Source organism: Muscardinus avellanarius, assembly GCF_963383645.1.
Source record: "Muscardinus avellanarius genome assembly, chromosome: 20".
Taxonomy (NCBI): Eukaryota; Metazoa; Chordata; class Mammalia; order Rodentia; family Gliridae; genus Muscardinus; species Muscardinus avellanarius.
The window spans coordinates 27,994,851-28,017,396 of record NC_137806.1 but is presented as its reverse complement, the minus strand read 5'-3'; the positions used below and the strand labels follow the sequence as shown (position 1 = coordinate 28,017,396).

Below are 22,546 nucleotides of genomic sequence, written 5' to 3'. Positions count from 1 at the left end.
GGGTGGGTGGGTGGATGGATGAATAGATGGATGGATGGATGGATGGATGGATGGAAATACCCTTACAGGTATATGTGAAATTATCCCCTAATCTTAAACTAGGATAAGGTGGTTTGGACAGTCCTTGAGTCCAAAAATGCTCCCAGCTTTGAAGACTCTGAACCATGAGAGATCCAGCATCTTGACAGGATGCCCTCTAGAATTCCTACACTGCCCCCAAACCCACATTGTTAAAAAAGAAAGCTTTATGAAGAATTGTAGCAGCAAGAATAACATGAGGTGTATTATAAGTTCACCTTTTGACAAACCAATGAAGGGACAGAACAGCCTGACTTTATTTTTCAAAAGGGAATGTAAACATCAAAATGATGAATGGATGGTAATAACTTCTGTGAAATATGTAAGAAAAGTGGTCCCACCCCATCACAAAGGTCCAATGAGATACTCTTCAGATAACACAGGAAATTAAAAGGAGGAACCCAAATGCACTCCAAATTATTCTACTAGAATCAATGTAATTCTTGCTTTTAGTTAATTTTGTTTTTAATTGACACATACTATTATGTTCTAAGTTATAACATACCCTGTGATTTGATATATGTTTACAATGTTTACAATGTGCAGTGATAAGGTTAGATACTTATTTTTTTTTTTTTTTTTTTTTTTTTTTGGTGGTACTGGGGTGGAACCCAGAGGCTTTCTACCTCTGGGTTATACTCCCAGACCTTTTCTATATTTTATTTGGAAACAGGGTCTCACTAAGTTGCTGAGAGCCTCACTAAGCAGCTGAGGCTGGCTTCAAACCTGTGCAATCTTCCTGTCTCAGCCTCCCAAGCGCGGGGGATTACATGCGTGTGCCACCACGCCCAGCTGATATTTAGTTTTTCTATCTTCTCAAATGGTATCATTTCTGTGTGTGTGTGTGTGTGTGTGTGTGTGTGTGTGTGTGTGTAGCTGGGGGTTGAACCCAGGGGCACTCTACCTTCAAGCTACACGCCTAGCCGGGGTTTTTATTTTTTATTTGGAAACAGGGTCTCACTAAGTTGTGGAGGGCCTAGGTAGCTGATGTTGGACATGAACCTGCAATCCTTCTGTCTTGGCCTCCCAAGTACTGGAATTGCAAGCGTGGACCACCATGCAGCAAATAGTATCACTTCTAACTACTCACAGTTTAAATTGTATCAGATAAAGGATCTCAAATAAGCTTTAGGAAACCACCCACTTCAGAGTAGCTGTAAGTAGGATTTCCCTAATACTTTGTTGCCAGTTCTTGCTACAGCATGTGAAATACTTTCTGACATCTGCAGAAGTTGTCTTGTCTGCTACCTGCATTATAGTTGAATAAGAAGCTATTTGAGAATAGGAAATATCAGGAAAATGTCTTAATAATCTGACCTTTGTTTTGCACTTCGTCGCCACGTATTTTCCACCTAGCTCTCCCAGGCTGTCTCAAAGTCTGCGTTGTTTTTTGGTTCCCCAAACAAGAACTTATGTTCCCTGAGGACTGGGGATTAGACTTTGGCAAATCATGAAGAGGTTACTTTCCAAATCCTAGGATTATTACTTGGTCGGAGGATCACATTTTCCCACGGAAATATTGATGAGCGTATTGTTTTGATTTCCAAAACCCAAACACCATGAATGAATCCCACTATGCTTGAACTGTCCCGAAAAAACAGTGGAAAATCCTGAAACTGCCCTTTGTCCCAAATAGCAGGGCAGCTGAGCCCAAGGACAGCCCGAAGCAAAATGACTGATGAAACAGGGACTGTTTGCCCAGGAGACTGAGTCCCAAGGATCCATCCCGGATCCTGGCTTATTGCAGTCCCCCCACCTCCCTTGCTTCCTGTCTCCAAGGGATCATTGTGTCCTCTGAACCTTTATAGAACATTCTTGTTGCTCACCTTCCTTTAGCTTCAACCCACAGGATCCAGAGGAGAGAGGGCACTTTGCAGCCCCCACTTCAGAGGAGAGACTGAAATCCAAGCAGGCCCCACCCCAAGCCATTAAATAAGAATCTAGCCTTGCAGGCATTTTTCTGCTTAAAGTTCTCTTTGGTGATTCCAAAGCTTGCCCAATGCCAGAAGAGGAAATAGATGTATTCAAATAAACTAAGGGGAATGTTTGAATTGAGCATTACCGTGTATTGGTGTATTGATTTTGTTACCTGGGACTAATCAGTTGATCTCCTCCCAGCCTCTACTCTCTCTCAACTCTCTCAGGACCTGGGCTGGCTGCCTGGAACATTGCTTCCAGACACTGGGCACCGGGGCTGCTGTTGTGTTAGGAATGAGGTACCTCCCCGCAGGGTCTTGAACCCAAGAATACCAGTGCCAGAGCCCAAGCGGAAATACAGGCACACTGGCTTAACTCTATGAGGATAACTAGCAAAGGAAGAATTGGTCCTCTAGGGCTTAGAGCTTTGTGGTTCCCATAACAACTGGGAACCTGTTAAAAGTATTAATTCTTTCAAGTTTTTTTTTTGGGGGGGGCTACTGGGGATAGAACCCAGGGGCATTCTACCTTTGAACTACAACTCCAGATCAATATTTTACTCTTTATTTTGAGACAGGGACTCACTGCGTTGCAAAGGGCCTCACAAAGTAGCTGAGACTGTCCTGAACTACGATCCTCCTGTCTCAGCCTCCCCAATGCTGGGATGACAACCGGGCGCCACCACGCACAGCCTCTTCCGAGGTTTTACTTGATAAACTCGGGGGGCAGCCTGGCATTCTGGGTTTGAGCAAGCCCCCAGAGGATTGCTGCAGGTGAACTATTTTGGGGGAATCGAGCCTCCCCCAGGTGAGGGCAGGGTGATCCTGAGGAGGCATGGGTAGAATCCAGCGAAGGTTGACAGGAGGTCAGACTTCATGGGATACAGGTGGCTCTTGGGGCGAGTGTTCATTGTGCACGAGAGTCTGGGGAGTGTGGTTTTTTTTTTTTTTGGGGGGGCACTTTGTTAATTGTGCTGTGCCCAGCTTTTAGCAATTATGTTACTTCTGCCATTTCTTTTCCATATGCATTTTCTAAATCCCCCATGATTGTTTGTTGACCAGGCCTTTAGGAAGAGGCCTGGGGAATTAAAATCTTCAGAGAGGAGAGGAGGGAAGAGACATGGGACATTCACTGTGCTGTTCCTTTGCCCGGTGTCCAGAACAGTACAGTTATATCTTTGATGGCTAATTCATTCATTAAGGTTTCTGTAGCATAAAGCCTCAGAATAATAATCCATAGGAAGAGACGGGTGAAGAGCTACTGTTTTTGTTTTGTTTTGTTTTTTGAGGTACTGAGGATTGAACCCAGGGGGCATTCTACTACCTCCAAGCTACACCCAGCCCTATTTTTTATTCTTTATTTGGAAACAGGGTTTCACTGAGTTGCAAAGGGACTCACTAAGCAGCTGAGTGAGGCTGGATGCCAACCGCGATCTTCCTGTCTCAGCCTCCCAAATACAACCGTGAGCCACCACTCCCGGCTGAAGAGCTGTTTTTAATCAGGCAGTTAAAGCTTAAGGCTCCAGGGGCACCTGGCCCGAGATGCCCGCGTCAGCACGCGGGGGGTGGGGGGGGTAGCGTGGCACGAGTGTGAGCTCAAAGGGGGCGGGCAGCTCTGTGGGCGGATAAAAGAGTGAGCTGAGGGGGACGCCAGGCAGTGGGCTTGGAGGTGCTGTGGCTGGGAGGATGAGGAAGGGCCTCTGAGGAGAAGTGGAGAGGATGCCGGGGTTCAATCAGAGGAACTTCCCAGCGCGACCAAGTGGGTAAGACAGTCCGTGAGGTGAGAGCGCTCTTTCAGAGAAAGTCCATTTTCTTTCCACAAACCCTGGGAATTGAAGGAGTGAACATGGCTCCTTTGTGTTTTAGCAAAATAAATGCCCCATAAAGTGTCTCCAACGTGCTGAGTACAGAAAGAAAGAACGGAGCTACTGAAGAAAGAGTGGAGTGAGTCTTTTTGGGGAGGAGGTTCTGTGACTGTTTAAGCTGACATTATTTTATTATTATTTTGGTGGTACTGGGGTTTCTGGAAACCCTTCTACCTCCAGGCTACACTCCCAGACCTATTTTATATTTTTATTTGGAAACAGGGTTCTTAAGCCAGCGAGGCTGGCTTCAAACCTGTGCAATCCTCCTGTTTCCACCTCCCAAGAGTGGTGATTATAAATGGGCACCACCACGCCCAGCTGACCATATATTTTTTTAAAATTTTTGGTGGTACTGGGGTTCCTGGAAACCCTTCTACCTCCGGGCTACACTCCCAGATCTATTTTATATTTTCATTTGGAAACAGGGTCTCAAGCCAGAAAGGCTGGCTTCAAACCTGTGTGATACTTCTGTCTCCGCCTCCCAAGCAAGGATTACAAGCCTGTGCCACCACCTCCGGCTGACATTATCTTTTAAAATAAAATATTTAAGAGTCGGGCGTGGTGGCCCAGGTTTGTAATCCCAGTACTTGAGAGGCTGAGGCAGGATTGCATAGGTTCGAAGCCAGCCTTGGCTACTACTGACTGAGGCTCTCAGCAACTCAGACCTTGTTTCCAAAGAGAAAAATAGGGCTGGGGGTGTAGTTTGGAGGTAGAATCCCCCTGGGTTCTGGCCCCAGTACTGCAAGGAAAAAAAAAAAAGTGTAAGTCATTTGCAAAAGCACAGACGAGAAAAAAATTGTTTCAATATTCTGGCCAATATCTAGGAAGGGATGGTATTAGAGGGACATAGATTCAGGGAGAAGGGTTAGGAAAGGGTTTTTTTTTTTTTTTTTTTTGTGTGTGTGTGTGTGTGTGAGAAGCTACAAAGGGTGTGAATATCATCCAGCTTGAGCTCTAAAGATGAACGAGTTGCTCAGGAAGAAAGTACAGAAGGAAGAGAAAATTATCAGGATAATACAATGCGTCACATTTTGAAATACTGAGTTTGATTTTCCTGAGCAGTTGCCACCAATTAGGTAATAGGTCTTCAAAGAATTAGTTTCGAGCGCAAAGTAATAAGGCTACTAAATGCACGCCCCTGTGCATAAATACTGCGTGTGCATAAACACGCACATATCGCTAATACAGATACGAGGAGTTCTAGCTTTTAAATACTCAAATATGAAACCTCTGAGAGGTCCTGGTCTTTTTCCAGCATGGCAAGCACATCCCAGTGTAAATTAGGACTTTTTGTATTGTTGTACTGGGGATGGAACCCAAGTACATCCTATCTCCATGCTATATTTTCAGCCTTTTAGTTTTCTATTTTGCAGCAGGGTCTTGCTCAGCTGCTGAGGATCTGGCAGAATTACTGAGGCCCTTTCAGAACCTGCTAGCCTCCTGCCTCAACCATCGTATAAGTGCTGCCTAAAAATGCCTTTCAAGTATGGAAAAATGCCCTTGACTCCATTAGGCTTGATTGCTAATAGTAGGCAGGCTTGGCTTCATTTAACAAAACTGCATGATTTGAAAGGCCATGACTCCTCCCCCACACAGGTGACAATAATCGGGCTTTTCTCCTCAAATCACAGACCATTTGCCCTTATCTTTGAATGTGGCTCGCTACAAACACCTGTCTTCTTGCTGCTTTGCGATTGGATGACGCTGCTTAAAAATTCCTGTTTAGCAGAGGCAACGGTGCCCTGAGTTGAAAGCACTGAGTTCTTTCAATACCTTACCCATCCATGAATGGCCCTGCCTGCCGTTCCCGGTTTCTCTTAATCCTTGTGCTGATGCTGGAGGTGTGTCCTCACTTACACAGGCAGTGGAACCCTAGAAGGGGTTGTGCAACTTACAGGCCATCTTTATTAACAGCAGAACCCGCCTGGGCCCCGGCTTTTCAATAACCATTGTCCCTGTTCCTTTCTCAGGTATGAACGCCGCCGTCCGTGCTGTGGTGCGCATGGGAATATACGTGGGGGCCAAAGTGTACTTTATATATGAGGTCAGTGTTTGCTTCCCATTTATTTCTCTGACTCAGAAATCCGTGCCTCCCTCTGCTGGCTCAGAGCCCTGGAGTTGCAGGTCTGTTTCCCATCTGCTTCCCCAGGAGCGAGAAGAGCAAGGAGATAAGATAGCACAAAAGTCGTTGTGGTGTTGCTTCCTTGTCCTGGATTAGAGGAGCCGTGATTGAGCTCAGCTGGCTGTACCTGGCTGTGGTTCGTCTCCTTAAGAGTGACGCCATCGTTGCCCATGTGGGCTGATTCTGAGCATGCACTGAGGATGGGGGAAACAGTCACTGGGAGCTCTTCCTCCTTCTCGTGGAACCCAAACCACCTCCCTAGCATCTGTTCATGTTTTTATTTCAAATGAAGAGTCTGCTCAAATAGGGATGGCTCCTCATTTAGGAATTAAACCTGGGGGCATTCTATCTCTAAGCTACACTCCCAGCACTTTGTGTCTTTTTAAAAACAGGCTCTCTCTAGGTTGCTAAGAGTCTTTCTCCATTGCTGAGCCTGTCTTCAAACCTGCGATCCTCCTGCCTTAGCCTCCCCAGGTACTAGGATCATAGGAGTGTGCCACCGTGCCCAGCTTCCTCTTGTATTTCTGAGGTCTTGGCAACTTAAACATGTAGAGAAAAAGCACTCCTATAGTTTGAGCCACACTTACTTTGAAGAATTACTTGGGAAAGTTTCCACTTGTTTTTGTATTTGTAAAATGCAATATAGCTTTCAAAATGGGAATTTTTCCAAAAATTGCTGAATTCCTTAAAGTAATAAAAATTTAAGTAAATTCCTTAAAGTATTCAATAATTTCTTAGATTCCTCCTGGCATTATATATGTAAAAGACTGAAATATATACACTAAGTGAGCAAATATGTCTTATGTACTCTTTTTACCTGCCATTATGACTGTTTTCTCTTTGTTGCATAGATTCCAATGATTGCTTTAAAAATCTACATATTTCTCAAACTGATTTCATTTGACCCTTAATTCTGTGATCCCTGTGTCATTGGACTAAGATTACTCCCCATTTAAGTAGCATAATGCTACAAGTTAATTTCAGCAATAGATACGATACTAATAATTGAAGCTATTTAATGGGAGCCAGGCAAGGTTATGCACACTTGTAATCCCAGTCCTGGAAAGGCTGAGACAGGATTGCAGGTTTATGGCCAGCCTTAGCTACTTAGGGAGGTCCTCTGCAACTTAATTTCGAAATGAAGAATAAAACGAACTGAGGGTAGCTCAGGTAGAATGCCTCTGGGTTCCATTTCCAGTACAGTTTTTCTTTTTTAAAGGCTATTCAATATTTTGTATAACTACCTTTACTCCAAGGTACGATGTTGGCTGAATTCAAAAGGGTGGTATTCATAATGGATATGTCTTGCCAAAGCGACTTTTTTTTTTTTCCTTATGGAACCTAAGGGCATTCTACCTCTGAGCTATACCCCAGCTCTTTTATTTATTTTGAAACAGGGTCTCACTAAGTTAGAGTGCTTCACTATAGCTGAGGCTGGCTTTGAATCTGAGCTCTTCCTGTCTCAGCCTTCTAAGTACTGGGATTACAAGTCTGCCATCACACCCAGCTGCCAAAGTGACTTCTGAAGCTGCTTCTAACCTCTACTCCACCCCCACCCTTAGTATAAGCGACGCCCGTCACCATCAGATCCCTGTCCATCTGCGTCCATCTGCGTCCTTTGAGCTGGCGGCACTCCTTTGATGGTTTATCTTATTCCCCATTGGTGAAAAGGCTATTCCTCTACTCTGCTCATTTGCACAACCATTTGTTTATCACTCATTGGAAAGAGGATTTTTTTCCCTCCCAAGTTTTTTTTTAAACTGTAGTTACATGGTTTATTTTCAAGTACGTGACTTGTGCAATTCCTAAGCAATGGGTCTAACCTCAACATTTCTAGACTATTATTTGGTCTTCCTCCTGCTTGGATCAGCTCGAGGTCAGATTGCCCTTGTGAATTTCCACTTCTGGTCCTGGGCTCTGGCCAGGCCCCCATGGCGGCCTTCCCCTGCTCACTGACTTGGAATGAGCGCGTTAGAGTTGGTGCCACACACTCTGACCTTCCCTCCCCCCTTCCAGTTTGTATAAGGATATATATATATCCAAGAGAACTTTTGTGTGTGTGTGTGTGTGTGTGTGTGTGTGTGTGTGTGTGTGTGTGTATGTGTGTGGGTGTGGTACTGGGGATGGAACCCAGGGGCATTCTACCTCCGAGCTATACCCGCAGCCTATTTTACTTATTTTTGCGAGTCTGGAGATGGAACCCAGGGGCATTTTACCTCCAAGCTACACCCCCTGCCCTATTTTTTATTTTTTATTTTGAAACCGGGTCTCACTAAGTAGCTGAGGCTGTCCATGAACCACGATCCTCCGTCTCAGCCTCCCGAATGCTGGGATTACAAGCGTGTGCCACCATGCTCGGCTTCTATTCTTTATTTTGAAACAGGGTCTCTCTGTCTGAGTTGCAAAGGGCCTCACTAAGTAGCTGAGGCTGTCCGCAAACCACAATCTTCCTGTCTCAGCCTCCCAAAGGCTGGGCTTGCAAGCATGCGCCACCACGCTCGGCTTGTCTTTCTCCTGAAGAGCGTTGGTATCCCGGCAGAAGTAGTTTCCTTTGCCTTTTCTCCGCCCCCCCCCCTTTTTTATTTTTTTATTTTTACTTTTTTTTGGAGGGACAGTTAGGCATTTTTAACTTAGACTTGGAGAACTGCCTTCTGGCCTGCAAGCAGTTTCTAATAAATGGCTTAAAGCTCTTTGAGGTCAGAGTGGCCTCAGATGGGATTTCTGTCACAATGAACGCAACGATGTCAATGTTGCCAAATACCTACAGTTTATGGGATGTTTCTTCCAGGAACCATTGTGATTTTAATGGGCAGCTGTAGTTCTTCTCTGATAAGGCTAAAGTTGTGCACCAAGTAGTAAGTCCTTCCTGGTGGCAGTGACCAGTTTGATCCTCTGGAGGGTACAGGGTGGAAGGAAGTTATTTGTTACTTCAGAGCAAGAGAAACCAACCTGTTGTAGATAGTTCACTTTCTCCGTATCATCACACGTCTGTTTTCAGGGCTTTCTAAGAGTATGCTGCCTCTGGCTCCAAGTTCAGGGCGGGGGACTGCAACTTGGCCCCAAGGACATCCGTCTGTTTGGAGACAGGTCATTGTTCAGAGGGGGTAATTGCTACCCACATCCAGGGCTTCCAGTAGTGGGCCCAGAGATATTCTTCAACACCCTAAACTAGACAAGACAGCCCCCTTCACAGAAAACTGGTGGACCTCAAATGTCAGTAGTCAGAGCCTGAAAAGTTCTCCACTAAACCAGGGACCACGTGCGTACTTGGGTCTGAGTATTGTTCGGTGGGGAAGTCTGAGGGATACAGGTTTTTAACCTTTGATAGAGTATCTGATCGACTTCTAGCACTTTCTCAGATTTAATGGCTTTGTTTTCATAGTTGTGTTATGTCTTTATTTTTCTGTCATTTCTTAGTGCTGGGGATTGAGCCCAGGGACATTCCACCTCTGAGCTACATCCTCATTCTTTTTTTTTTTTTTTTTTTTTTTCATGGGTCTGGGGGTGGAACCCAGGGGCATTTGACCTCCGAGCTACACCTCCAGCCCTATTCTTTTTTATTCTTTATTTTGAAACCGGGTCTCACTGGGTTGCAGAGAGCCTCACTAAGTAGCTGAGGCTGTCTGCGAACCGCGATCCTCTGATCCTCCGGTCTCAGCCTCCTGAATGCTGGGATCACAAGCGTGCGCCACCACGCCTGGATTTCCTCATCCCTTTTTTATTGTACTTTAGAACACACTCTCACTAACTTACTGAGGTTCTCTTTGAGTTTCTGAGGCTGGCCTCAAACCTGCAATCGTCCTATCTCAGCCTCCCAAGTACTAGGTTTACAGGAACCTTTAATTTTGTTGTTGTTGTTGTTGTTGTTCATGTAGTCATATTGACGTCTGTGTTTGGTAATTAATTTATTGGGGCATTTGTCAATGGGGTACAAGATGGAGACATCACCCAAATCCTGCCCCATTCCCTCCTCTCCCTCCCTCCCTTCTAATGTTTGGCTTCGTGGTTGACTTTGTTTATGAATGTACATCGCATACAATAGGGAATTTCCCTCTTTCCCCCTCTAATCCCCCTCAGGTGGCCTTATTTGCTCATCTGTAGTATCCTTGTAGAGTTTCTCCTATGACCCATTTTCTCCCTAGCTTCCCCATATTAGGGAGAGCATTTGATTTCCTATTTTTTGGATTGACTAATCTCACTTAGCGTAATGTTTTTGTTTAGGTAATATTTAGATGTCATCAGCCTATGTCTACCAGACTCCGTATATTTTCAAATTAAGAAACTGATAAAGGACACATCCCTCTCAGGGGCCTATAACCTAGGAACACTTGGCCTCTCTCGAGGCAAATCAGATTTAGTCTCTACATCACATTAGTCAAGACTCTCCAGACAGGAAGAACCAAGAGTACATATAATTGTAAAAGGTGGTTTTATTAGATTGGACCATACAGTCAAAGGTTCAGGTGTCCCGCTCTGGCTGTCTGTATCTGGAGAGCCAGGGAAATCAGTCGCTGTTCAGTGTAAGAAGCTAGAACCCTAAGATTCCACAATGCGGCTTTGGCCAGAGACTGAGGCCTGAAAGCCCTCCAGAGGGCCAAGGGTATGAGTCTGGAGAACTGGGGGCAACAGTGGCAGATAAATGCCCCCACCAGGAAAGGGGGGAAGCAAGCTAACCCCTTCTCCCCCTCTTTGTTCCATCTGGGTCCCCAGCTTATTTGGCAGCGCCTCCCACATTCAAAGCACGTCTTTCTCACTCGGTTTGCCCGGCCATCTGCCAACACCCCCACAGACACACCCGGAAGCACGCTTTCCCAGTCTCTGGCATCCCTTAATCCAGTCGAATTAGTGTCCCAAATAGAGCATCACAATTAACTGGGACAGGTGGGCACCGAGGGCCACCCTTTCCAGGAGGTGGCAGAGGGCTCATCCCGGGGGACTCCTGGGGCCGACCTGGTCACTTCTAAAGGGCTGGGGAAAGGAAATTTGGCTGCAGTGGACTAGTCCTCTTGCCCTTCCTGGGGTCAAGGATGAGGAGTCCTGGCTAAATCAGTTCTCATTTTTTTTAGGTAACCTATAGAGTTTCTCTGCTGAGATGTGTTGCCAGAGAAGATATTCGTATGCTAGTGTTTGGGAGTGATTTTCATCTTCCTGTTGTTAGTAACTTACGCCTTAAAGAGAAGGTATCTCATAGCCAAATGATGCACCAGTATAAGGATTTTGAAATTCTGCCCTACTGGAGGGCATTGTGCACACCCAGATCAACCCCTTGGAACTGAAGTGGTCTACCTAGAGATGATAGGTTTGCAAGATTGCAGGTTTGCAGTTCACAGGCACCTTTGATTTTGATCGTGGAGTCACCTTCCCACCCCACCACTCCAAGAAATTCTAGTTAAGGGTCCTGTTTTTTTATATTCATACAGGAGGCAGTATACCATATCTGCTTTACCTTTGTCAGGACTTTTTTTTTTTTTTTTTTTTTTTTACAAATTCAGCCCTCCCACTTGTGGGGCTTGGCACAAGAGGGGGATGTCCTTTGCTTAGTAGCAATACACAGTAGTGAATTGGATATATTTGCTTATTTATTTATTTATTTATTATTATTATTATTTTTTTTTTTGGTGGTACTGGGGTTCCTGGAAGCCCTTCTGCCTCTGGGCTACACTCCCAGACCTACTTTTTTTATTTTTGGAAACAGGCTGGCTTCAAACCTGCATGATCCTCCTGTCTCCGCCTCCCAAGCGCGGGGATTACAAGCGTGCGCCACCACGCCCCGCGTGAATTGGATATATTTGGAGTATCATTGTAAAAATCTTTATCTGTAATCCTAAAATATAGCTTCTAAAATCTCCTTTTTTGTGTGTGTGTGTGGCACTGGGGATGGAACACTTCTACCTCTGGGCTACACTCCTACACCTATTTTATATTTGTGTGTGTAGCACTGGGGATGGAACACTACCTCTGGGCTACACTCCTACACCTATTTTATATTTTATTTGGAAACAGGGTCTCTAAAGCCAGCAAGGCTGGCTTCGAACCTGCGCGATCTTCTTGTCTCTGCCTCCCAAGCGCAGGGATTACAAGTGTGCGCCGCCATGCCTGACTCCATTTTTTAAAATTTACTTGGCACTAGAGTCCTGGCTGACTTGGAATAAGGCTTCATACAGATCCTGATTCGTACCTTTGTCCACTGAAACTCAGAGATGTATTTGATATAGTACCCATTTCTAAGAGCTCCAGCTTACAGATACATAATGTCCATACTTAAAAATTTACAACTTGGGTGTGGTGGCACAATCTTGCTAACCCAATACTTAGGAGGCTGAGATGAAGTTTGCAGGTGTAAGACCAGCTTTAGTAACTTAGTGTGAGCCTCTGCAACTTGAGAGACCCTGTTTCCAATTAAAAAGTAGAGTAAGGAATATAGTTCAAAGGTTGACTGCTCCTGGGTTCAGTCCCCGGTACCTACACACACCACAACCTTCTGAATCCTGACATGCCTCTCACTCCAGGGTTTGGGAAAGGGACTGTGGGCGTATGGTGGGCAGCCAGGTGGTTGGATGCCTAATTTGACCCATCCCGTCTATTCATCTGTCCATTGCAAATAGCATTTGTCTTGCCACAGCACGGGTAAAATGCACATGGAACAGGTTTGAGCACTGACAGCAAGGGGGCTGCTGGGCGCTCATTGCAGGATGAGGTACATGCCTTTGTCAGTGCGTGGCCAGGCACAGAATTGAGGTGGAGGTCAAGCCCATCTGTCAGCCTTCTTGGGGTCGTGTCATCTTTGTGTGCTCTTCAGGGAAAGCTTATTTCCTGACCTCAGCCTGACAACACACGGGACCTATGAGTTCTAGTAGAGGAGAGGGAGGAATGGGAGTCCAGTGTGTTCCAGGTTGATGAGCAACATCCTGTTCCCACCTGCCAGAGGCCAGGAGCATCCTCCTCCACACAGTCACCAGTCAAACTTTGCCAAATGTTCCTCTGGGGAAAAAATTACCTGTTAGAGACCCTTAGTTTATTTTTATGTGTTGTGTTACTGGGGATTGAACCCAGGGGCATTCTACCTCTGAGCTATAACCCCAGCCCTATTTTTTTTTTTTTTTTTTTTTTTTTACTTTTTGGAAAAGGAGTCTCACTAAGATGCTGGGGGCTGGCTGCAAACCTGCAATCTTCCTGACTCAGCTTCTTAAGTACTGGGATTGCAGGTATGCACCATAATGTCTGACTGGGACCACTCTTGACCTATTTGGGCTCAAAGTTAGATGACACATTTAAATAGTATTCAGTAATTCATTCAGCTTATTCAGATCTTAGTCTAGTTCCTAAGTTTAACTAGAGTCTGCAGTTTACCACCAGACCCATACAGATTAATATTGGTCAAAATAGGAGGTTCTTCTTAGTTCAATAGACGATGTGTGAAAGGGCATTACTCTGAGCTAAATGGCATTTCTGGTAAAAGCCTGGCACTTGATTAGGCTGAGCTGTTCTGTCTGGCTGCTGCTTACAGCCCTATAAATCTGGGACAGGCATACGTGTGCTGCATTCCAAGCCCTTGGGCATCATTCGAGGGAGAGATGGGAAGGGCAGGCAGATTAACTCGTTCTTTTCTTTCTAGTCTGCCAATTGTTATTTTTTTCCTTAAGACTTAAAAAAAAAAAAAAACACCTGTAGGAGTCTTTGGCTTCTTAAAGATGTTATAGTAAGAACAATAGATGTTTTGCAGTAAAGGCTGTGTCAGGGGCAGACTACCCTGGTTTTAGGTGGCTCAAACCCAGGGTAGGGAGATTAAGTTAACCTGGCACTGTGATTGTGGCTATAAACAATTGTCTCCTTGTATTGAGTATGACATATGGATTTAATATCCTGTTGTTGAAGGGCTATTTTGCAGATATAAAAAGAACAATTATAGCTGTTTTAATAGGACTAAGCCAGGCATGGTGGGGCTTGCCTGTAATCTCAGTACTTGGGAAGCTCAGACAAGAGGATGGCAAATTCAAGAGTAGTCTCAGCAATCTCAAAAATCCAGTTTCAAAACAAAAAACAAAGCTGGGCATGGTGGCGCACACTTGTCATCCCAGTACTTGGAAGGCTGAAACAGGAGGATTGCGGTTCGTGGCCAGCCTTGACTACTTAGTGAGGCCCTCTGCAACTTAGACTCTGTTTCAAAATAAAGAATAAAAAATAGGGCTGGGGGTGTAGCATGGAAGTACAATATCCTGGGTTTAATTCCCAGTACCACAAAAATAAGAAATAAATGGGATAGAATGTAGCTCAAAGGGAGAATGTCCCTAGGTTCAATCCCCAGTACAAAAATACTAACAATAATTGTATTAGTATATTAAGAATTATAGTACATTAACAATTACAAATATATTACTAATTTATTAACAGCACATATAAGACTAACTTAAGTCTCTCATTTCAAATAAACTTTAAGTAATGTGACCCTGCTCATGGACAGCTATTTGTAAGTACTATCTGGAGATCTCTCCCATCTTCCACATGCTGCAAAAAGGGTAGGAATAACTCCGAGCATTTTAGCAGCTTATCACTGTTTTTAATAAAAACAATGGAGCCAGGCGTGGTGGCACACGCTTTAATCCCAGTACTTGGGAGGCTGAGACAGGAGGATCACAGCCAGCCTCGGCTACTTAGGCCCTTTGCAACTCAGTGGGACTCTTTCAAGATAAAGACTAAAAAAATAGGGCTGGGGATGTAGCTTATATGTAGAATGCGCCTGGGTTCCATCCACAGTACTGCCAAAAATAAAAACAAAAAAAAATAACAAATGCATTTGGTATGTTATACTTTCTTACTGTACAAGAATAAGGAAGATTAGAGCAGAATCAGGAGTTAACCCTTTGTCTCTGGATGTGCCACGGCGGTTTCTTGCAGGGCCTGGGGTCTTTGAGCCTGTTGGCAATCTCTGTCCAATTAGCAACTCACTCTGGAGACCCAGGTTCACTTAGCATGGCTTCTGCCCCAAGCTTGAATTATCAGCATGTCTATAACCTTAGTGTTTCGTTTCATTCACTGAGCTTTATGGTCTGAGTTAAAGGAAGCTTTAATTTACTAACATATTGGTATCATTTTCCCCTTCCTAACAGAAACCTCAGTACCCTTTGTGCTATCTTCTTGGATAGAATGAACCCCCATTTTCCATTAAGCACGAAAAGCGTCATGTATCCGACAACACACTCAAAAGCCTCCAGGTGTGTGTGTGTGTGTGAGAGAGACCGGGGATTGAATCAAGGGGGGCACTTTACCTTCCAGCTACATCCCCAATCCTTTTATTTTTTTCTTTTCTTTTTTTGAAACAGGGTCTCGCTAGGTTCTAGGTTGCCAAGTCTGTCTTCCAACCTGCATGTCTCCCATCAGCCTCCCAAGTGGTGTAATTACAGGTGTGTGCTCACACCTGGCTACCTCTAGCTTCTCCAGAAACCCCGGTCCTCCTGTCTCCCACCAGGGCACTCTGGCTGCCTTGAAGTTGGAAAAGGGTTGGGGAAGTGACTTCCTTGTGGACATGTAATCCGGTTAATACCGATGCTCTTGGAACGTGTGGATAGGGGTGGCAAGAGAAACCTCCTGAGGAGATGGCAGGTCATGACATGAGTGCGGACCTTCTGGGGCTAGATCTGCCCCCATCTCGCCCTCCATCCCTGACTGGCCTCCAACTTTCTGTAAAAATTGTGCAAATTCCCAGAACGGTTACCAGCATGTCATTCAGGCACGTCTCTTTGAAGTTTTCTTAATGTAACCATATCTGCATTTTTAACTTCCTTAAAGCCCCAAACTGCAACTACTACGTCTGCCTAAAAATAAAATTAGGGGACGCTTGTGCGGATAGTTGTATGTATCATTGCACAATCTCCTCTGCAGACTTGCACTCATGGGTGCACATTTACATCATTGGTTAAGTCACTTAAATCGGTTCACAAAAGGCTAATTCATGTGACCCAGATCTCAGCCGCCTGCTCTACCTTCCCTCTGGAACACTGGGCAGTACGCATCTCGGATAATTACCGATAATTACAAGAAGCATTTTCTCTTACTGAATGCTTGCTCTGTGCCCACCCTTCCGCTAAATTCTACATGGGTAGTTGATCTCCAGAGGATTGTCTGCGACCATCACTATCTACGATCTAGTCACAGCCAACATTTTTATTTTTAATTTTTATCTTTTATTTATTTATTTATTTATTTATTTTTATTTATTTATTTTTTTGCAGTTTTGGTGATGGAAACCAGAGGCATTCTAGCTCCAAGGCTTACACCCCCAGGCCTATGTTTTATTCTTTATTTTGAGATAGGATCTCAGAGTTGCAAAGGGCCTCACTAAGTAGCTGAGGCTGTCTGAGAAACGCAGCCTCCTGTCTCAGCCTCCCAGATGCTGCGACTACAAGCGTGTGCCACCAAGCCCGGCTACAGCCAACAGTTTTAAATTGCCAGAGAGCAGGAGCGTCTGGCATGCTCCTTTGATGAGCATTTTGATTTCCTATTTCTACTCACTGATGTCAGAGCGGGGCTCGGGGAACTCCACTGGGGTTGATGGCAGAGCGAGAAGTCCCTTGGCTTGGAGGAGGGGGACCTGGGGACCTGCCTTGGCTTTTGCTTTACCCGGAATAGTGTGCTCTTACCTTTGGTTACAGAAATCCTGCAATGCCACAGGGCTAATTCATTCAGGTTGGCCTATTACTGGTTTTCCCGAGCACCGAGTACAGGACTATACAAGGGCTCATCTTGTTCTAACCTGTTTCAGGGATGACTGAGTCTTACCAAGGACAACTCCTAAGCCTCCTTTCTGGGAATTTTCCATAGAGAGATTAACTCGGTGAGCATGCTTTTATGGGGGATGGTTGAGCTCGCTGGATAAGGGCATTTTTTGAGCATCCTGGTGAAGTGCTGGATAAGGGCATTTCTTGAGCATCCTGGTGGAGAAGTGAGCAGGGCTTTGCATGTGGCGACAGGCTCCATCATCTCGGGTTTTGGAGGTAAACTTTTTAGGGGCAAAATTAAGTCACATTCCTGCACTTTGAACACTGACGTGAACTTTCTGCTGCCTCTTCATGGAGTGTCTGGTTTTGAACAAGGGTATTTGCTAAACATTAGAGACGCTACGTGCCCACGCTCGAGTTGTGAAATACTTTCACTTAAGAAGGCAGGAACGGGGGAGCCCCACTTCCATAGCAAGCAAGCAAAGAAAAACTGTGTGCATAGACGCGGCAAAGCTCAGATAAGTCTCTGAATGCAGTAACGATCCATAAAAGTCAGTGATAATAAATCTAGAAAACACTTTCATGGCGCAACACTTTCGGGCGCTTGTTTCTCTTCAGTGGATGGAAGATTTGCTATTCAGTTATAAACTGAAAAACTCGGGGAATCAGACTGAAAAATAGCATCTAATGGAGAAGATAGTCAGACACACACACACACACAAGCTAGAGACTACCCATAGGTATACTTTATGGGGATCACAACAAGTACTCCCCAAGTACTGGCCTAAATTACCTCTAAATATAGTAAATTTTGAAGGCTAGGAATGCTTATTCTGACTTTATTCAATATGCTTTGAAACCAAAAGTTAAAGTGACTTTAGAATGGGTGGCTTGTACTTAGACGTAAGCAAGTGACTTTGTTTAAAAAAGGCAATTCTGCTGGACTTGATACAGTGAGCTAAAGGTCTCCTAGGGCCAATTTGTTAATTGGGGTCAACAAGGCTGACAGTGTTTCTTTGGGTTTAAAAGTCTTTATAGTTTGTTTTTCTTACGTGAGTCATAAACGAGCTCTGTGGGCAGATTCCAAAGGGGAATTTTAGAAAATATTTTGGCTGCATGGAAATAAGCCTTCCAAGGAGGCTTCTACTGAAAAACACACCTGGGCTTACACATTATATCTGGATAAAATTAGTCTTGCAATTAGTCTTGCAATTATATCTGGATAAAATTAGTTTTGCAACTTCTCATTAACAAGACAGCTTAAAACTGCAGTTAGCAGTTATTTTTCAGATGTTATGTGGACATGACTTTGCAAATTAAAGAAATGAGTCACTTCCTAGCAACTTACCACATGTGGAGATAGACAGTCCTGAATGCTATGCTAATTAAGTCATTCTTTCTTACTTTTTAATCGCTTCTTTACATACCTGCACTCTGCAGAATAATCAAATTACTTCTTGAAAAACACTTTCTAAAATAAGCGCAGTGGCTTGTAGGATAGTTTTCCATGTTTCTCTAGATGCAAAGGAATTTTAAAAAAGTTTAAGTCAGTATTCTGAAAATGAGAGGAAAGGGGAATCTTCTATTCCCCACAAGGCGTATTAAGTAGTAAAATGGCATGTGATGGTTGACCAAGGATAGCAGAAGTTCCAGGAATAATTTGGCAGTGGAGGCCCCCAGATGTGCCTCTCTGAACACTATTTTAACATAATCTCAGGATGCTTTTGAAGCCTTGGGCTCTTCCCCTTATGTGGGTGGCTGGAACTGTCCTCTTTCCCTTTAGCCTAACAATTGCATGCACAGAAATGGCTGCAGTGGACTTCACATGGGACGCTGGTAGTTCTTGCTTTCTGTGTTGTCAAAGCCCTGTGTTTAGCAATACTCTACGTCCTCCTCTGCCCAGAGTAGTCTTGACTTGCTCTGGGACCTCAGAAGTATGTGGGATGGATGAAGACATCATTTCCTGTCAGGACCATTCCAGCACAATGAGACGGAGGGTCCAGTGCTGGGACCCAGTGCCTACTCTTATTTCCTTCTCTCCCAATCTTTGTAGAAATGAGCCTAGAAAAGTTAGGATTGCCCAAGTTGGTACTCTGTTCAGCACTGTTCTTCTACCTTAAGCATGGCATGATAATTGTGATTCTTAAAAGAAACCTGGAAATTTAGAAGTAGTCCAGATAATGAAAAGGATAATCCTAAGACTGGGAGACCTATTTACCTGTCTCTGTCCATCTACCTTCCTACCTGTGTGTGTGTGTATGGTACTAGGGATTATTGAACCCATGGATATTCTACCTTGATGCTACATCCTCAGCCCTTTTTTATCCTTTATTTTGAAACAAGATCTTACTAAGTTACAGACGGCCTCATAAGTTCCTGAGGCTGGCCAGGAACCTTCAATCCTCCCTTCTCAGCCTCCCAAGAACTGGGATTACAAGCATGCACCCGGCCACTCATTTTTAATATTCTGTAGAAATGAGACCCCTGGAGTTTACCTAAAGCATGGCTTTGCACATGTAGTTTGGGCCTGGGATATTCCCTGGTATGGACACACAGTTTGCAATCCAGGACACCACACAAACAGCAGTTGGGCTGAGAGAGTGTCCATCGCAAGGTGAGGCTGAACCAGGCCTCACTTGCTGGTCAACCTCATCCTCCACAGGGACAGACACACCTGGGCTCCTCCCAGTAGTACAAATGAAGCTTAAGGGAAAACTAGCTGCACGTGCACAGCTTGGGAGGTTTTCAGGAAAAAGAAACTTGAGTTGATAAAATTGAAGTGAAGCTAGACATGTGTGGCCGTAGCTGTAATCCCTGCAACTTGGCAGGCTGAGGCAGGAGGATAGTGAGTTCGAGGTCAGCTTCAGCAACTGGTGAGACTCTTAGCAATGTAGCAAGATCTTGTTTCAAAAATTAAAAATGGGCTGTAGCTTTGGAGGCAAAATGCCCCTAATACTAGTCTCTAATACAAATGAATGAAAGAATGAGAGTGTGCATGACTGTAATCTCCAGTACTTGGGAGGCTGAGGCAGGGTGATCTACAAATTCAAGGCCAGATTGGGTAACCTAGTGAAACTTTATCTCAGGGTAACATAAAACAGGGTCAGGGATATAGCAAAGATGAAGAGCACTCCAGTATCCGGGCCCACACACATAAAATGTGATCCTTAAAATTAGGCCAGGATGTGTATAGGGTTAAGTCTCGTGGTTCTCAACGAAGGTAGCAAGAGTAAAAAGTCACTGAATGAAAGACAAGGCAGATCAAATTATTACTTGGCTGATAAACATATACTTAATAGGTGTCTCAAGAAACTTGGGTCACCTCTGCAAGGTGAGGCCCTTACACGAGGCTATCATGTGTGCGACGTGGCCGAGGACACTTTGCGTGTGAGTTCGTCTGAAGTTAGACACTAGAGGGTGAATGTGCCCCCTTTTCAATCCCAGAATCCATGAGACTCTAGGGGAACCGCTTACTCTCCGTGGTTCTCTTTGGGCGAGTCTGGGTAGACACTCCCGTTATTAGAGGGGAAACCCAAGAGGCCTTGCCACAGTTTAACCTTTTTTCCAACACCTGCACCATGCTGTCTTCTAACCATCTGCTGCTTAAGAGCTTACATTTATTGCCATTTGTGTTTTATGTAACTCGTGGCTCAAGTAACCATAAATTCAACCCATTTTTTACTTCCTCCTCCAGGGGTATCAAGGCATGGTGGATGGAGGTGCGAATATTGTGGAAGCCGGCTGGGAGAGTGTCTCCAGCATTCTACAAGTGGTACGTACCGTCTTGTTTGTTGATTATTAATTTTGAAGTAACTTTGAGTTTGAAATCCCTTTCCACTTGTCCTTTGGTAGGTAGCTCTCAGTGTGTTAACTGCCATTCTTATTTTCATAGAAACCATCCTTAAGTTGTCATTTGATTAAAAAAAAAAAGTCAGGCATAGTGGTGCATGTCTTTAGTCCTGGTGCTTGGGAGGCTGAGACAGGAGGATTACAGTTTCGTGGCCAGCCTCAACAACTCAGACATTTCAGCAATTTAGACTCTATTTCAAAGTAAAAAAAAAAAAAAATAGCCAGGCATGGTGGTATATTCTTAAAATCTCAGTACTGGGAAGGCTGAGACAGGGTCTCAGATTCAAAGCCAGTCTCAGTGACTTAGTAAGGCTGTCAGTAACCTTGTTTCCATATAAGTAATAAAATCAGGCTGAGGGTGTAGCTTAAGGGTAGAATACCTTTGGGTTCAATCCCAAGTACCACTAAAATAAAATACGTAAAATAGGGCTGGAGGTATAGCTTGGTGGTAGAATGCCCTTGGGGTTTTTTTTTTTTGTGTGTGTGTGTGTGTGTGTGAGTCTGGGGATGGAACCCAGGGGCATTTGACCTCCAAGCTACACCCTCTGCCCTATTTTTTATTCTTTATTTTGAAACCGGGTCTCACTGAGTTGTAGAGGGCCTCACTAAGTAGCTGAGGCTGTCCGCGAACCGTGATCCTCCAGGTCTCAGCCTCCCAAATGCTGGGATTACAAGCGTGCGCCACCATGCCTGGCTTGTGGGTTTTTTTTTTTCCCTCACCCAAGTTGAGGCTACTTTAGTTTGTTGGTGCTGCGGATTCAGTGGCAGAGGTCTGTGCCCATTGGGTTTGGGCATGTCCCTTGGCACTGGGCTCAACAAAACCTGGGAATAGTTTTAGCCCAACAGCCCCCGAGGGCTGTGGTTTTAATGGGGACACTGGATCCCTGTTCTTGTCTGAACCAGACAGAGCTAATTTTCGTATTGTGCACAAAGATGAAGTCATTGCTTCTGCAGGCGAAACAGTCGTTTACTTTGAATTTAAAAAGAAACCTGCCCAAAGATGTTCTGCCTTTTATGAAGTACTCCCGCAGCGCTAAGACTTAGAAAAGGCTCCAAGTCGGTGGAGAAGTTAATAGACTTCATTTGCGGTGTAGTCTTTTAAAAGCTGGAGACTATTCTGTGACTCCTTTTGAGTACTTTTTAATAGAAACCAAACTGGCAAATTCACTCAGAAGATGCTGATGTGATCTGTGTTGTGATGCCTGCGCTCAGCTCTGCTATGCTGGGAAAAGAAAATCTTGATAACCATCAATAATTAAGTGGAGCAGTATTTTAGATTTGAGGACAGTACTGGCTGTATTCTACACACGAGAAGAACATTTCCTCCTTTAAAAAAAATATTTGGGGTACTGGGAATTAAACCCAGGGCATTCTTCCTCTGAGCTACACCCTCAGCCAATGTATGTATGTGTATGTATATGTGTGTGTGTATATACAATATACATTGTTTTGGGTACACACATACTTTGTTTTTGGTACTTGGGATTGAACCCATGTTCTTGTGTGCAGAATTCATTTTACCTCTGAGGGGGATACCTCCAAACCACCTCCATCTTTCACTACTTTTCCTCCCTCTTTTATCCTTTTTTCCTTTCCTGAGTTTTGCTAAGTTGCTGAAGCTGGCCTCAAACGTGCTCCTGCTATCTCAGCCTCACAAGTTCTGGGATTATAGGCATGCATCATCACACGAGCCCTCTATATACTTTATTTTGAAACAGGGTCTTGCTAAGTTTCTGAGGCTGGCCTGGAACCTGCAATCCTCCCACCTTAGCCTCCTACTACTGTGATGGAGGCTGGAATATTGGAAATGCAGGAGTGGATGGGGGGTGCGCACATGTCTAAGTATATGTCTTTGTATAAGTGTGCCCCTGAATGGCGCCTGCTTCTTGCAACAAGGTTATTAACGGCTTTATTCTCAAGGCTCTCCATCTCCAGCTTTGGCATGTCTGGGTTTTGAATCTACTTCCAGATGGAGCAAGTCTCATGATCCTCCAGCTGTTC

The 22,546-nt window shown here is 44.5% G+C and overlaps 1 protein-coding gene across 1 annotated transcript in view; it reads left to right on the top strand.

The window, feature by feature from the left end:
- PFKP (phosphofructokinase, platelet) overlaps positions 1-22,546 on the top strand; it is a gene marked incomplete at its 3' end in the record, with an annotated part of 69,462 nt that overhangs the window by 8,579 nt on the left and 38,337 nt on the right. The window contains exons 2-3 of the mRNA XM_080717162.1: positions 5,830-5,903; positions 20,391-20,468. Coding sequence (XP_080573288.1) covers positions 5,832-5,903; positions 20,391-20,468 — 150 coding nt within the window. The 5' untranslated portion in view covers positions 5,830-5,831. The remainder of the gene's footprint in view (positions 1-5,829; positions 5,904-20,390; positions 20,469-22,546) is intronic.